Raw genomic sequence first — 15,647 nt, 5'->3', positions numbered from 1 at the left:
CTGCTGCACTTCTTTTGTTACAGCTTGCTTTATTATCCATTACTCCCCTGGCTGTAGCTGACCATGCATGGTCTTTTCATGTTACAGCCACTCAGCCCTGCCCTATGCTATTGTCCCAGTCTCATCAACCGCAAGATGCAATATTCCAACTTTACAATTTCTAACAAAATAATGCAAAAATAAGACAACATTTGTAATATTATGCAAACAGAGCACATGCTAGAAAAGTCTGCTATGGCATGACGATCACTTATGAACTGATGGATGTTTATAAAACCAGTAAATCTAGTAATAAGGACAGTCGTTCCCGACCTTTTTCATATAACATGCCTCTGTAGGCCTGGGAAATGGACTCAAGTATCCCTTCTTCACAATGTTAAAATTAGAACTGTACTTTTACTAAACTGTATAATAGTTGATATTAAACATGACCAACAATTGAAATAATGAGGTCATCAGGCATTCAAGAAATTCATGTGAGCAGAAAGCTTGATTTTTTTAGATTGATCTGTCATATCGAGGCCCCACCCATTTGCTTTTCACATGCTCTTTTTGCGAGGGGCAGCCAATCAGAAGAATGCTGGCTTATTAGGATACTGGATAAACGTTGATGATTGAGTGATCCCACTCCCTCCGCTGAAAAGTAGTTAAAATACTTTTAGTTGTTTTAACCCTTTAGACATTTTTTATCTAATTTTAAGCTTTCAGCTCCCCATTTATCAGTCGTGTAAGCTGGCCTAACTTTTTGTCTGTGGTTAAGCTTTTTGTCCATTTGACAGTTCATCACTGCATTTTATGTGGTATTAAACATGAACAAAGTTTCAGATAATTGATCGGTGTATGTACAAGTAATCCCTTTGAGCCCACAGCTGTAAACAGTCAGCTTCTTTACCCTTAGATCCTGATGATGTCATCGTGAAGGGATTTGAATTTGAAATATGGCAGAAAATATACTACTAACTATACTCTATGTTTCAGTCTTCCTTCTCTACTCTTTAGTGACTTTATGACTATAACTTATATATTCAGATCACGTATGCATTCCTTTTGCCGTCCTGTTTCTACTGCTTATCCATTACTTTGAATTAGCTGTTAAAATGCTGCTTAAGTTGATTAAGTTGCAGTTTCTGGGTTTCTTGGGGAGTGGTTTGCACATTAGTTTTTAGTTTAGTATTGGCAGCAACTCAGTTGTAATTCATATTCTCCTCCTTTCAACAGACTTGCAGACCGGCATTACAGAAAGCACCCCAAGGTGCTAAGAAGACAGCACCATGGCAGGGGCCTCTGTGAAGGTGGCGGTGCGGGTCCGCCCCTTCAATTCTAGGGAGATTGAGAAAGATAGCAAACTGATCATTCAGATGTCTGGAAACACCACTAGTAAGTACTCTAACTAGGATTTTTTCATAGAACTGTGGTTTTACTGAAAAAAGTGCATGTTTTTTTATTATCTTCGAGGCTGACTTATACAGTGAAGTAAAACTGTAATTAAGTCTGACAGATGTTTGCTTAACCTGGGGGAGGCTTCTTCTTCCACAAGGCATTAAGCACAAGGTTTTCCAGCTGTAGCTCACCTCGACCTTTAACCTTTCTGTGCGGTTGGATTACTGAACCATTAATTTCCTCTGTACATGTAAGGCGTATTTCAAGACACATCAAATTAGCAACATTTTATAGAGACTCAGACTCAGTTTCTGTGGGAGCAAACCTTTTTCCTGCCTCAGACAAAATGTGATCTAACTGAACTTGTTTGAGACAATATGTAATTACTGCAGGGTCCACCTTTTCAGCAGCTAAACCGAGCAAGCAGTGAAGGATTTAGCACATCACCAGCTTTGCAAATCAGTTGAACATCACGTGTTAGGCGACATAAGCTTCTCATTTATTTTGTAGAAGTCCTGCTATTTATGAATACAGATTAAAAATTATTCCTTCTTCACCATTTTATAATTAATCTTTCTGTTCAAGTATATGCAGTGAACAATTTTGTTATAATCCAAAACCAGCCACATTAATTTTCCTAGGAAACCTGCTCTGTAAGTTTCCTTCACTTTTAAAAAAACGTGTACTTAAGAGCAGCACACATTCATAGATTTAACAGAGGACTGAGCGAAGAGACTGGAAAGACACTCGATATGTAGTCTGCTTAGCAAGGTAAAGCCGTTTGTCAATAATTGATGAGACTTCCTAAAATATTTACCGTTTGGCCTAATTTAGGCATCTCCCTCCTCCCTGCTCATGTCACGGGTGACTACATAACGAGCTGGGTGGCCTTTCTGGGCCGTCATATTTTTATGTGGGATGGTGTTTAAGAACTCGTTTACTGTACAGTAGGAGTGATGTTACTTCGTTTGGCTTCCTCCTCTGTTTCTATGGCAGTGAACAATAAGTGTTTGCCTACTTCAGCAGTGTAAACATAGACCAGAGGTACCGGAGTCCATTGGGAATAAACTGGCAGCGTGTGGAGTGATAAAAAGTCCTTGAAGATGTACTGTTTTAAGCCATCTGTGAATTTGATTTTTAATCACACAAATCCCTTTTTTATGTTTTTATCCATGACATTATCCACACACATGTAAATTTAAAACACTTCACGAACACTGCCATCATTGTGTAACACTGTTTAATGCTTGTCTTAAAAAGTGCTTTACAGTAAATTGCTTTGCAAAGATCACAAAAATCAACTAGTCGAACGAATACCAGGGTCTCACACTTAAGCTAGAAATCATTTAAACCAAGAAATAATCAGGTTTATAACTTTCCTGAGGAGGTTTATTCCATAGGTTTTGGCCCACAAATTCTCTGTCTCCTTGAGATTTCAACGGCACCTCTGGTTCAGATAAAACAATCGTGGTGATAGCTTTGGTCTTGGTTCTAATACAGCGATCTACTTTAATCTAGTATAACACAGGTTACTGAAAAAGGTATAGTCAGACCTGCATGTGGGCAAATATGGAAGCATTTGTGTTTGATTTGTCTAATTCTGATCAGAAATTTAAGACGACCTTCTAACAAAGTGGCTGCTGCTATGAGCTAGATCTGATGTCCAGCCCACAGGAGCTGCAGCTTGAAATAATGCACTGCTCAAAAACCAAAGCAAGTGCTAATAAATTAGATGAATGCAATATGAGTTTTTGTAGCAGAGGCTTGCTTCTGTTGTTCTCCAGCAGAAAGAAATAATGGGGGATTTTCAGCCACCTGCCCTATAAAGTTTATTAAAACCACAGTGGGGCTTGCAATAAATATATGCAGTATGCTTTCTGAATTTCATATTGTGTTGATGCGTTAATCTGGAAAAAGATACACATTAATTCATTTATTCTTACATATTAAAAGGAAGTCACCACTTTATGTCATATATAGGTGTGAATTTATCATATTTCTCTTTCAGTTATTTTTCCTAAAACCCAGACATTAAACATCCTGTCAACACTTTTAAGAAGCTTCACGTTTTTCAGATGCACAAAGCTGCTTTCAGTGAGACTGCCGGTCTTTCAGTGGAGCAGATTGTTCTCTTCCAAACTGAGTCAATAGCTCTGGATGTGGGCTGGAGGATGTGAGCAGGCTGATGTCATGAAAAAGCCCATTGGTTGCAGTGTCTGGAGGGGATAGAGAATCGGGGTATAAATGCCCCCTTGTCTCTGTATAGTCTGGGTTGAAGAAAGGGAAAAGACGAAGGAGTTCTGGATTTTGTGTGTGTGTGTCTCTCGCTTCTTTGTGCTCCCTGACATTCATGTGTGGGTCAATAGCCCAGTTCCCACAAAGCAGGAGAATGGCAGTAATCTTGTTGTCTGATAGAAGTTCCCTCCCACGCCGACCTTAATTAAGATGCAGGGGAAAGACCTGAAGGAATAAGGGGCCTCGCTTTAGAAGACTACTTGCTGCAAATACTCTGTAGGAATTGCAATACATGCTTACAAAACACTTATATATCAGATCATTTTATATTAAGGTTTTAGTAGAGGTTCTTGGTTAAAACATTTATTTAGTAGAAGACATACACATAGTCTCAGTGAGCTTCTGGTCTAGTGAAAGGTCAGAAGTGCAACAGGTGAATTGAGAAAGAGCATTTGAGGACGAGACACAGCAGGTTGAAGGTGAAGAGGTGACACAAAGAGCATGTGAGGTCAACACATACACACACATTAGTTAGATTTATTTAGAGGAGAGATTAGTTATGTCTCGACAAGAAAGAGGAACAATTCACTTTAAGATAAGAACGGAAAGTACCAGCCATGAAAATAGAAGATGATCTTCTGGGTGAAAAGTCATTGTAGTGTTGATCTGATCTATGTATAAAATGTATCTGTGACGCATGAAGGGGCGTCAGTAAATCAAACCCTGATGCTATAAAATATCTGTTCATGCTTTGATTAAGTCGAGGACTACTGGCTGTCTGCGTACAGAGTGTCTTCCCACACGTGTGTTCATTAAAATCATTGTTGGACCAAGAGCTTCTGGACCAAGGGTGGTTTGTACTCTCCCTCCTCAATTTTGAACCTTAACAATTTCTGTTAATTTTGCTGCAGAAAAGTTATGAAGACATCAAAATTTTCACCATCGCAACATAACAGTTAGTAATATATGCAAAAGCAAGAAATCTAATCAGGTATATGAGTGTAGATGCATTACTTTAACATGCATTTGGTGGTTTCTTTCACATGTGTTCATGCATTATATCCCATTTGGACTACATTCTAAAAAAAATTGCAGTTTCTCATTCAAGTAGCATGAGCTTAGCAGTGCGCTGCACTAAGGATATGAATTGCATATTGGAATTGGCTGCAGCCTAAACCTTGATGCTCTTTCATAGGCAGCAGGAAGTGAATAGAGTAGTTTAAAAGCCTGTGGGAAAACAGCCATGATTCTCACTTGGTTTATGACCTTGTTAACCACTGTTATGGTGACTTTATGGTCTGATTGCTATTTTAAATTGTTCTTTAGTGCATCATAATGGTGATCTAAATCATCATCTCCATTAGAGTAAAATAGACACCAAAGCAGGGTATTCTTTAAAGCCTCAGCTCAGCCCACAAGCGTTGTCCCTTGTTTCAAAGACGATAACGACAAACTTGAACTTAAAAACAGGGGTGAAATTCCCAGTATTCCCCATTCTATTTATTATTCAACATTGTGACTTTTTCCGGTAACAGTATATCTAACATCTAACGTCTTTTTGAGAGAAATTGTGGAGTCATGCCTTTTCTTCATCTGTGTAGTAAAAACCCTCATTACCATAATGATTACTGCTCTTTTATGTAAAAGTGCGTCATGCAAAGACTCATTTGACAGTCAGACTTCATAAACTCAGATATAAATCAGCAAACAGCTGCTGCGGCTGAATATAGTATCTACGTGGCTTTCCTCCAGTCCCTGTCAGTGAGTTCATATCCCCTCTTTCAGACCTGCTGACGCAACCACATTTCGTCTTCTATTGACTGGGGCAGGTCAGCCGTGACAGTCCTGAGCAGCATCACTCAGTCACAATTATGAAGACCTAGCAGCTATGACAAAGACAAACATGGAATGTGCAGTAAAAGGATACTGAAAACATGACAGAAGGGCAACTGAAATTAACCTCGAGCAGATAATCGCTGCTATAATTAGGAAAAAGACGAGGAACGTGGGCGTTCCTGACAGATACAGTGATGAGTGGAGGCATTTGATAAAGTGGGAAACTTTAAAACTGGGCCACCTGATCAGCATGAGCAGTACTATTTTCAGTCACGGTTACGTAAAAAGATTATTTGATGTTATTAGGGAAATATTAGGAAAATATAAAACATATGGAATGCTCAAAATTGGAATACAGTGTAGTGGTATTCTTTCATAATACACAGCTATAAGAATACATTGTTGCGAGTACATTTTAAGGTGGTAAACATTTGCAAAAAGATTAAACAAAAACAGTAAACAGTAATTAATTTTTTTGCCCAATAAGTCCTTCATTTTAAAATTCATAGAATAAATGTTTATAAAGACATATAGATTCAACATTGTAAATATAGACTGTTAATGCAAATCATACACTGTTGTTTTAATAAATCAAATTACATTAACTTAAAATATTTTGTTATCACATGCCGGTTTTTACAGTTCAGTTAATTACCTCCATGCAAAAACTGAATTAGAAACAGCTTTTATTGAGGTATTTGGGTATTTAGAACACTGAAAAAAAAAGATCAGCAGTTTCTCCGTCTTCATACATTTTTAATATTTGATTACCAAGATATCTTATGTGTATAGTAAAGATGAATGGCAGTGGCCCTGGTGTATACTTTATGTTGATAAATGTATCGATTGGGCTTTTACTTCAAAACACTCCAGACGTGGTGACAAAGACGGAAGAAAATGAACTGCTCGCTTTTCTCGTCTAATTGTCTTTAGATGGCAAAAGTGGATACGGCAAGGGTTGAAGGAGGTCTCCTCTGTGTGCTTGAAATGACGCAGAAACTGTCCTATGGTGGAGAGATAAGCGATGATCACTGGATGAGATACCTCAGCTATTGATCTTAAACACTCAGTCCTGCTCCCGTGTCTCACTGCAGCCCTCATATATGGTCGGTTACTAAATTAGTTTCAACAATTACTCAGTCAGAAATTCTCTTTTTGTTTGTGGCTACTTTCAGAAAAACGTTTCATTGCAAATAAAAACCTTACATGCATTTAACAAGCTTGGTTAGGATAGTATAAAAGAAGTCTGTACCCGTGCAGTCCGCAAAGGCGGTACCCGGTACTTCCGCTCTGATGGTAATTCGTGCTGCCAGTCACCACCACTCCAAAGTAATTACCTTATCTGAATGCAAGACACTCTTGTATTCTGTGCTTAAGTAGGGATGCAGAGGGCTCATCTTGTATGAATCACAGCGCTGTTGAAGATGAGTACGTTTAGAGAGGATGTCATATAGCGAAGGCTTCTGGGCAATAATGAAATCTTGGTTTTTTGTGTTTTTTTTAATTTTAGGGGTTTGATAAAGCAGCACGGTGGCACGGTGGTTAGCACTGTTGCCGCACAGCAAGAAGGTCCTGAGTTCAATTCCACCATCAGGCCGGGGTCTTTCTGTGTGGAGTTTGCATGTTCTCCCCGTGTTTGCGTGGGTTCCCTCCGGGTACTCCGGCTTCCTCCCACCGTCCAAAGACATGCAGCTTGTGGGGATAGGTTAATTGGATAATCCAAATTGCCACTAGGTGTGAATGTGTGAGTGAATGTGAGTGCGAATGGTTGTCTGTCCATGTGTGTTGGCCCTGCGACAGACTGGCGACCTGTCCAGGGTGTACCCCGCCTCTCGCCCTATGACAGCTGGGATAGGCTCCAGTGCCCCCCACGACCCTGAAAAGGATAAGCGGAAGCGAATGGATGGATGGTTTGATAAAGTAGTTCATGTCTCCTTTCAGTTATTTACCGAGTGAGTGAATCCAGAGTTTGTAAAAGCAGATCAGCGTTTTCTGTCAGAATGGACAGTTTCCTGATTGTGTAATATTTAGGTAATATTTACTATACACCCAGTTAAAAGCAATAAGTAATGTGACTACTAATACTGCTTAGTGAAATATGTCAGAAAAGGAAATTACTGCATAATAAAAGATGCAACACAGAATAAGCTGCAGTGAAGCAGCACAAACTCCTTCGCTGCTACGTAGGAACTGTCTTTTGTTTCGGTAACCCTAACCCTTTTTTAAAATTTGTAACCCTTTTTTAACCCTTATTTAAATAAGAAGTAAATGTAGAGAGATTAGTAATCTCCTTTGGGAGAGCATCCTGTTTCAGATAGGCAGCATTAGCAGAGCATGTTTTCCGATGGTGGGAGAAGCCGGAGATTCTGGAGAATATCCGCACAGACGGGCACAACATGTTTGTGTGACAGAAGCAGCACAGGCAACAGTGCTAAAAATTAATAATAATTAGTGAGCAGTCTAGATTTGTGATGGTCAGCAGCATGATACGATGATGATAAGATGAATGAGGATTATTTTTTAACTTTCAGCCAGGTTTACCTTTAACCAAAACTAAGCAGGCCAAAAATCCTAAAACATTGTGGAAAGGTGAAAAATGGACAAAAGAAGAACATATTTCTTTAAAACTCAATATTTTAAGTGTATTGACGTTGATTGAAGATCCTCTCTTCAAATGTCCTTATGGTTCTCGAAATTGTTTCTGTTAGCAGCGAATACAGACTACACTGCTTGGATAAGTATGGCAAATATGAGGACTGTAGTACATCTATGTTCATATCTGGCCTTCTTCCAGAGTACCAGGATGAGTCACGGCCAGTAAGTGAAGTCTCATCTCTTAGTCATGGCGAGGATTAGATCTGAAATCTGAAACCCATGTCAGCCACACTGGCCTATATTTCATAGCTGGGAACAGTAGCAGTGTAGAGAGGAAATAAAACTGTGTACACTTACTTGAGCTCGTACTTAGCTCTGGGCCTTTTCCTCTTTTATCGACCGCATCTGCATTAGTAGAGAAAATGGTCTGGAGCCCAGGGAGCAGGGAGGAAGCATCATGTTGGCACCAAGACCAAATGAGATATGTGGGCACACCAACATGTGGAGTAGTATTCATGCCAAAAACAAAAAACAAACTAATCTTGATTTCATTGTGTCTGCTGAGTTTGGACAAATCAGGGTGAAACTGTTTGATGCACAGCAAAAAAAAAAATCTCAAGAAATACTCTTTATTAGATGTTTTTGCAGAAAAAAGATAATTTGTGTATCTAATATTTTACGTTGTGTTTATATTGTAATGTCTACGAATGAAAAACAAGCACAATAATATTATCAAAAGGTTTTACGTGTAACTTGAAATATTGTTTTCCCCAAAAATGTGTTTTTCCACAAGTTAAATCTATAAAAAGCTGTAATTAGTCCTTTGGTTCGAAGTGCAAAACCTTTTCCACTCAAAATACTTTAAATACTCTATGCTTTATTTTTGAAACCAGTGTATCATCATCATGTCGATCAGGCCTCGGGGCAGACATCCTTAACATGACGTTAGATTAGCCATCAGTACGATATGATTTAATTATAAATCACTGTTTAACTGGATTTTCTTGAGTTGTCGTCATTCTGGGGATCAGACTGTTAGTGCTTATTCCAAAATCAAATTTTGGCTGCAGAGATGTCTGCCTTCTCTTGAATGTAATGAAAATGTAAAAATCTGGTGTATTTTGGTGCTCAAAACTTGAAAAAAAAAATGCATTTAAATAACTCAACATCTCTTATTAAAAATATTGAAATACTTATTTTTAAAAAAAATCACAGCTTTTGATGTGAACAGTGTCATGTAGGAACTATCCTTTCCACCATCTTCAATGACCAACATCAGCTGAGAGGAAACTCCATTAATATTTAAACCCGGCCTGTCTTCATGAGAAGATGCATGTTTCCTACTTCCTGCACAAAATCTTCACAATAAGGTTTTGGCACTTTTTTTGAGTAACTACATCATGAAACATTGAGTATTTCAGATGTATTTTTTCTTTGTTTATTCCGTTATATTTAACAGAAACCAGGCATCTCTGCAGTCAATATCTCGAAAACTGGGCAACCTTCACCAAAACAGTCTGGATGAAAAAAAAAGCAATTCAATCTGGAGGGAAAAAATGATTTAGGGCGAATTGTCCCTTTAATCTGGGATGAAGTTATACGCTATAACTTCGCTATAACAGTGAATACACTGTTTAATGGGGAGAAGGCATTTCCTGTTTGAGTACCGAGATGGATGCTTAAATAGCTCATGGAGGATTTGTGATTTACAGAACAGCTGGCAGACACAGGAAGACATAAAAGCATATAGACACTTCACTGGCCTTCTGGGAAGACTGAAAGTTATAACACTGACAAAGGTGGAATTTATTGGAGGGCTACCAAAGGTCAGCGGAGCCTGACAGATTACAGCTAAAAGCGGCTGGTTGTTTCAAGCTGTATGCTGTTGAAAGATGAGCTGAGCGCAAGGTGTCCTAGAAAAGTCCTGACAGGTAACAAAATAACTGGCCTTTTTGCCTGTTTCTCAACTGGTTTACCTCATTGACTGGCTGACGGTGTGTGACCTCAGCCTTTGATTTAACAAATATTGGATTTTATACTTTGACATGGTCTCCAATGCCTTCTGTTTGGTCCTGTTCTGGATGAAGTGTTCCAATGTGATGCGTTTCTGTAATGAATTTATGTAGGCCAAGCCCAATAACTTAATCCCAAAGGTAGCTGTTGGTGCAGAAAGGAGAGGTGACTGAAACCTTTCCAGCTCTACTAGCACAACATGATACTAACCCAGCTCAGATCCAGTTTCACATGGGTGGTTCTCACCCTCCCTCTGACCCATGTTCCTTGTCCTGTCTTTCAGCCATCATCAACCCTAAGCAGGCCAAAGACAACAAGAGCTTCAACTTTGATTACTCCTACTGGTCTCACACTTCGGTAAGTCATCCGTGCACCCCCGGAGCCCAAACACAACGCATCCACATATTTTCATCAGTTTTGGATATATTTGTTCAAGCCTTACAAGACATTTTTAGTCTTAAATGACCAATTATTGATCTCTGTCCACAGCCCGAAGATGTCAATTATGCATCGCAGAAGCAAGTGTACAAAGACATCGGAGAGGAAATGTTGCTTCATGCCTTTGAAGGCTACAACGTCTGCATCTTTGCATATGGTCAGACGGGTGCAGGCAAGTCCTACACCATGATGGGGAAACAGGATGTGAAGGATCAGCAAGGAATTATTCCCCTGGTACTGACACACTTTGATTAATTTAACAGGGCACATAATAAATTAAATAATTTATCTTTTTGCGGATTATTATGTTTTCCTCTTCCAGCTGTGTGAAGACCTTTTTACAAAGATAAATGATAATACAGACAACAGCATGTCCTACTCTGTAGAGGTGAGTGTGGGCGCCCCTCCTGTTTATACAGTGGATTCAGACCTCACATCTGTTATAAATGTTCAATCAACTGTCAATTTGAAACAGGTAAGCTACATGGAAATCTACTGTGAGCGTGTGCGGGACTTGCTGAACCCAAAAAACAAAGGGCACCTGCGTGTGCGAGAGCATCCTCTAATGGGACCTTATGTGGAGGACCTCTCCAAGCTGGCTGTCACCTCCTACAATGACATCCAGGACCTGATGGATTCTGGCAACAAGGCTAGGTAATGTAGTCAACTATTTCTCGAGTCTCAGGAAAAGGCAGTGAACCACAGGAGGAGTGCTAAGTTAGCACGTTAGCTTAGCAAGTAGCGTAAACTGCCATAAACTGTGTGAGTGCAACACTAAGGACACATATACCCAGTGTTGCCAACTTAGCGACTTTGTCGCTATATTTAGCGAGTTTTCGGACCCCTTAGCAAATTTTTTTCTAAAAAAAAGTCGCTAAAAAAAGACGTGAAAGCCCGTATTGCTTTTACTCTCAACAAGCAGCGGGTGCTGTAACGCAGTCAGTTCTTCTTTTACTCTTTTACTCTTATGCTGTTTTGTGGATCACAAGGTTTAAAACTACTTATAAACACACACACACAAAGTAACTCCACCAGAGTGCCTATTTCGGGTCACTTTTGCCGGTCCAAGCCCGGGTAAAGGAGCAGGGTTGGAATTGTGACATTAAAAAAAACAATAATTGCTAAAAGAAATTTAATTTGTAGTTCTAAATAAACTCTAAATGCATTTAGGACGTTTTTTACTCACTTTATGTCTCTTCCACGATGTTATTTCTCTCTCCAACAACATAGGTTACAATTAGATAAGCATGACCAATTGTGCAAATTAGGCGATGACGTCATTTAGCGACTTCTAGCGACTTTTAGGACAACCAATAGCGATTTTCCTTACTGAGGAGTTGGCAACACTGCATATACCTGCCAATTAACAACAAAATAGAAGCACAAACTTGTTAAGCGAGCTGTTCCTCACAGCAGGGCTTATTATTCAACAGATATTTACATAAAAATGTTCCAAAAGGTACAAAGACCACAAACAGGGTTGGAAGATGCAGTTCAGTAGCGACTCCAGTTAATAGAAATTAAAGCAATAAGTTATATAACAGTTTACCTCATGGACAGTTGTTATGGAGGCTGGTTTTCTGGACACATGTTTCTGTTGTGATATTGCATTTTAACATTGCAGTCTATGTGGATTAACTCACTTTTGAAGGAAGTTTAAAGTGGCTGTTTGGGGAACTGCAAATTCTATTTAGCTCTATTTTAGCTCCAGAGGAAATGAAATGAATGAAAGGGCTAATTAAAGAGAGACTCCATTGAATTAGTCACTTTCTTTCTCTCTTAAAGTAACTGCACACAGGATATGAGGTTTGCAATAAGGAATGAATGAAACTCTAATGAAATGTATGTTTGTGGTGCACTATAAAAATGTCAGATGCATTGCTTAGCAGGCTCCAGGTTTTTCCATTTATAATTCTAGATTGGTTATGATTGTGAGATATTAAACGTCTCTCTTGTTCTTAGACTCTGAGGTTTTTGATTTTGGCTGTAGAATTGGTTGAAATTCCCTCCAAAAATGATTTTAGGGCTTAAGGAAAAACCTAAACATCGTGGCTTTTTGTGCTTTAGTTTTGACCCCTTTTTAAAAATCTGTCTTGCATAGAAGGATGGATACATCCACTCGGACCATCTATGAATACATACAGTGAAAACAGAAGGGAAATGAAGGGAACGTTTACAGTCAATATCAATTTAAATATTTATATATAAATATTAAAACGACAATAGACACAGGAAAAAAAATGAATGATCAAAATAAAACAGGAAGCATGAAGATGGGAAGTGTCATAAGGTTTGGGGGATAAAACACAAGCACAGTGACCATGACGTTTACCTAAACATAGCTGCTGTTACACTAAATATACTTTTTTTTAAAAATACGCTTTATATATAACTACCTATTTCTACTTTGAATAGTGTTTTATGAGTGTGTCATATAAAAAAACATTTTCATTAAATTATACTTAAACCCACATCCTGCTGGCTAAAATCTGAACTGTACAAAGTAATTAAAATTCATTGTCTCTGTGCAGGACTGTGGCTGCCACCAACATGAATGAGACAAGCAGTCGCTCGCACGCCGTCTTCAACATCATATTCACCCAGAAACGCCACGACACAGAGATGGATAACACTACCGAGAAGGTAGAGGATTTTTATCTGATCCTCACTGAATTTGTTTAACATCGAGTTGCTGTCTTGGTTTATCTGCCCTCTGACTGATGACGCTGATTTAAGTCTTGATGGGACGTGGAAATCAATGACTCCTTGAAGGTCATGAGGATAATTCTTAAGCTGTTTTTTTTAATAAGGCCTGTCTCTATAATAAAGATGAATGCCTATTGATTCTTTTTTTGTGTTGTTGAAAGCCCATGTGTTGCATCTTATTAATTGGATTCTACTGATTTGGTGTGTGCTGTTTTAGGTCAGTAAAATCAGTTTGGTGGATTTGGCTGGCAGTGAGAGGGCCGATTCTACCGGAGCCAAAGGGACCAGGCTAAAGGTGAAAACACTACAAAAAAAATCTTAAATCATGTTTATTTATCTGACTAAATCCATGTTAAAGCAGTCTGTGCTTACTGTCATCGTAATCCTTATCTGCCTACTGTTCTGTCACAGGAAGGAGCAAATATCAACAAATCTCTAACCACGCTGGGGAAAGTCATCTCTGCTTTGGCAGAAATGGTCTGTATTAACCATTTGTTGTATTTTTTAAGGTGAAGTCGATTTTGTGTTGGATAAAAATGACAGTTTCCACTGTCTCATTTCATTTTAGGACTCTGGGCCGAATAAGGTGAGTGATTCACATGTTATTATCCTAATTCATTATTTATTTGAACCTATAGTAAACACAGAAAAAATTAATTCATGCTGACTTTTTGTGTGTCTTTTATTTATAAACAGAATAAAAAGAAGAAAAAGGCAGAAAGCTTCATTCCATACCGAGATTCAGTTTTGACTTGGCTACTGAGAGAAAATTTGGGTATGAACACCGTATTTCAAAGGCATTGAATGTCTCTAATATTTCTAACATCACTGTGATATGTAAAAGAATCCCTCCAGAAAATCGTGCGTCTGAACCCCAAAAGCTAATCACTTTTACATTTTAATGCAAACCACAACTTTTCTGTTAAATGTAAGATTTATGTTGTACTTATGTAATTGTACTATATGTAATCAAATGACATTTTTTGGGTGTAGCAAAATCTAAATTTTAACTTGTTCAGACAGAGTGTTTTCCTATTTTCCTGACACCACATTCATGCAGAACTAGTGACAATCAAGTACACATTCTGAACTCAAAGCATAAATTTACATCTGTTCTTCTCTGTCAGGGGGAAATTCTCGAACTGCGATGGTTGCTGCTCTGAGTCCAGCTGATATCAACTACGATGAGACCCTTAGCACGCTCAGGTAAACAGAGCAGACAGCACATTTTGTGCTGCAGATTTTTCCTCCCACACAGCTGGTGAATGTTGCTTTGAAGGACACCGGTGTTGGTGAAACGCAGGCATTGTGTAATCCACGTTTCCCTCAGAGGTTTGCCTCACTTTCACACTTCAAACATCCTTCACGGGTTGCAGCTGCAGCTCCGGGCTGCAGAGACGGGGATGTCGGGGGAATTATGAATGTGTATATATGTGTGTGTTTCTCCTCACACACCTGTGTCTCAGTGATCTTTTGCATTCCCAGGTATGCTGACCGTGCCAAACAGATTCGCTGTAACGCTGTCATTAACGAGGATCCCAACAACCGATTGGTGCGTGAGCTGAAGGAGGAGGTGTCTCGCCTGAAAGAGCTCCTCTTTGCTCAAGGCCTGGGTGACATCATTGAGAGTAAGGGACCATTCATTGGATTTATGTGCCCATTATCTGTAGATTGAATTTTAAATTGTTCATAATGGTCTTGGACCTTTTTTTTAAGAGTCAGCCTCAGCTCAGCCCACTCACAAACAAATTTGTTCTCCCTGTGCTCACAGAAGCCGTGATGTACTCACAGACATGTTGATCTGTTCAAATAGGCCAAGAAGCAAATTAAGAACCAGCCAGGGCAATAAAATCAGTGGGAAGAAGTTAATGAAAATGAATAGATAGCAAGTGGTTTCAGACAGCAGTAGGACCAAACTTGGCACGAATGCATTATTCTCCCATTTGTGTCTAAAAACAGGCTGGAAAAAATGGTGTAGGCGTTGTTTCTAGCATTAGCATCTGAAGCTAACACATCATACCAGCTATGTGAGAGGAAATGTTTTGCCTCCACTCCTGTCCTTAGACAGGCAGGGTGCTCTTACATAAATAACACAGCACAAGTTATACATCTCCTTATATTGGGAACTGAATTCATCTTGATTAGGTATCATCTCAGTAGCACTTTTTTATGTCAGAAACCATTACAGATACCACAGCCTCAGTTATCCACAAGCACTGATATCATATTCCCTTTCTTAGGCACCTGAACAGTTTATAGTGTGTTTGGTGGAACACAAAACTTTTGGATGAGCTGTACAGCAAACCATATATTTGTTCAAATCCTTTAAAAATGGTTGAAAAAAACAAATATGGTCAAGAGTTCCAGCTCAGTAATGTAAAACAGCATCAGCAGGAGAATCCTAGCAGCCTGTTTGCACAAAGACACAAAGTTGAACAGTTGAT

General features: G+C 39.0%; 1 protein-coding gene across 20 annotated transcripts in view; it reads left to right on the top strand.

The window, feature by feature from the left end:
* kif1aa (kinesin family member 1Aa) overlaps window positions 1-15,647 on the top strand; it is a 48,336-nt gene that overhangs the window by 1,656 nt on the left and 31,033 nt on the right. For all 20 annotated transcript variants that reach the window (XM_076879785.1, XM_076879777.1, XM_076879775.1 and 17 more), the window contains exons 2-13: window positions 1,219-1,377; window positions 10,343-10,416; window positions 10,549-10,731; window positions 10,820-10,885; window positions 10,973-11,151; window positions 13,029-13,140; window positions 13,421-13,498; window positions 13,615-13,680; window positions 13,772-13,789; window positions 13,900-13,978; window positions 14,331-14,409; window positions 14,689-14,831. In XM_076879785.1, the coding sequence (XP_076735900.1) occupies window positions 1,272-1,377; window positions 10,343-10,416; window positions 10,549-10,731; window positions 10,820-10,885; window positions 10,973-11,151; window positions 13,029-13,140; window positions 13,421-13,498; window positions 13,615-13,680; window positions 13,772-13,789; window positions 13,900-13,978; window positions 14,331-14,409; window positions 14,689-14,831 (1,183 nt within the window). In that variant the 5' untranslated portion in view covers window positions 1,219-1,271. The remainder of the gene's footprint in view (window positions 1-1,218; window positions 1,378-10,342; window positions 10,417-10,548; window positions 10,732-10,819; window positions 10,886-10,972; window positions 11,152-13,028; window positions 13,141-13,420; window positions 13,499-13,614; window positions 13,681-13,771; window positions 13,790-13,899; window positions 13,979-14,330; window positions 14,410-14,688; window positions 14,832-15,647) is intronic.

The sequence above is a fragment of the Maylandia zebra genome, linkage group LG23 (assembly GCF_041146795.1).
Source record: "Maylandia zebra isolate NMK-2024a linkage group LG23, Mzebra_GT3a, whole genome shotgun sequence".
Classification (NCBI taxonomy): domain Eukaryota; kingdom Metazoa; phylum Chordata; class Actinopteri; order Cichliformes; family Cichlidae; genus Maylandia; species Maylandia zebra.
Note: the sequence above shows the minus strand (reverse complement) of the source record. Positions and strands in the feature narration are given on the sequence as shown.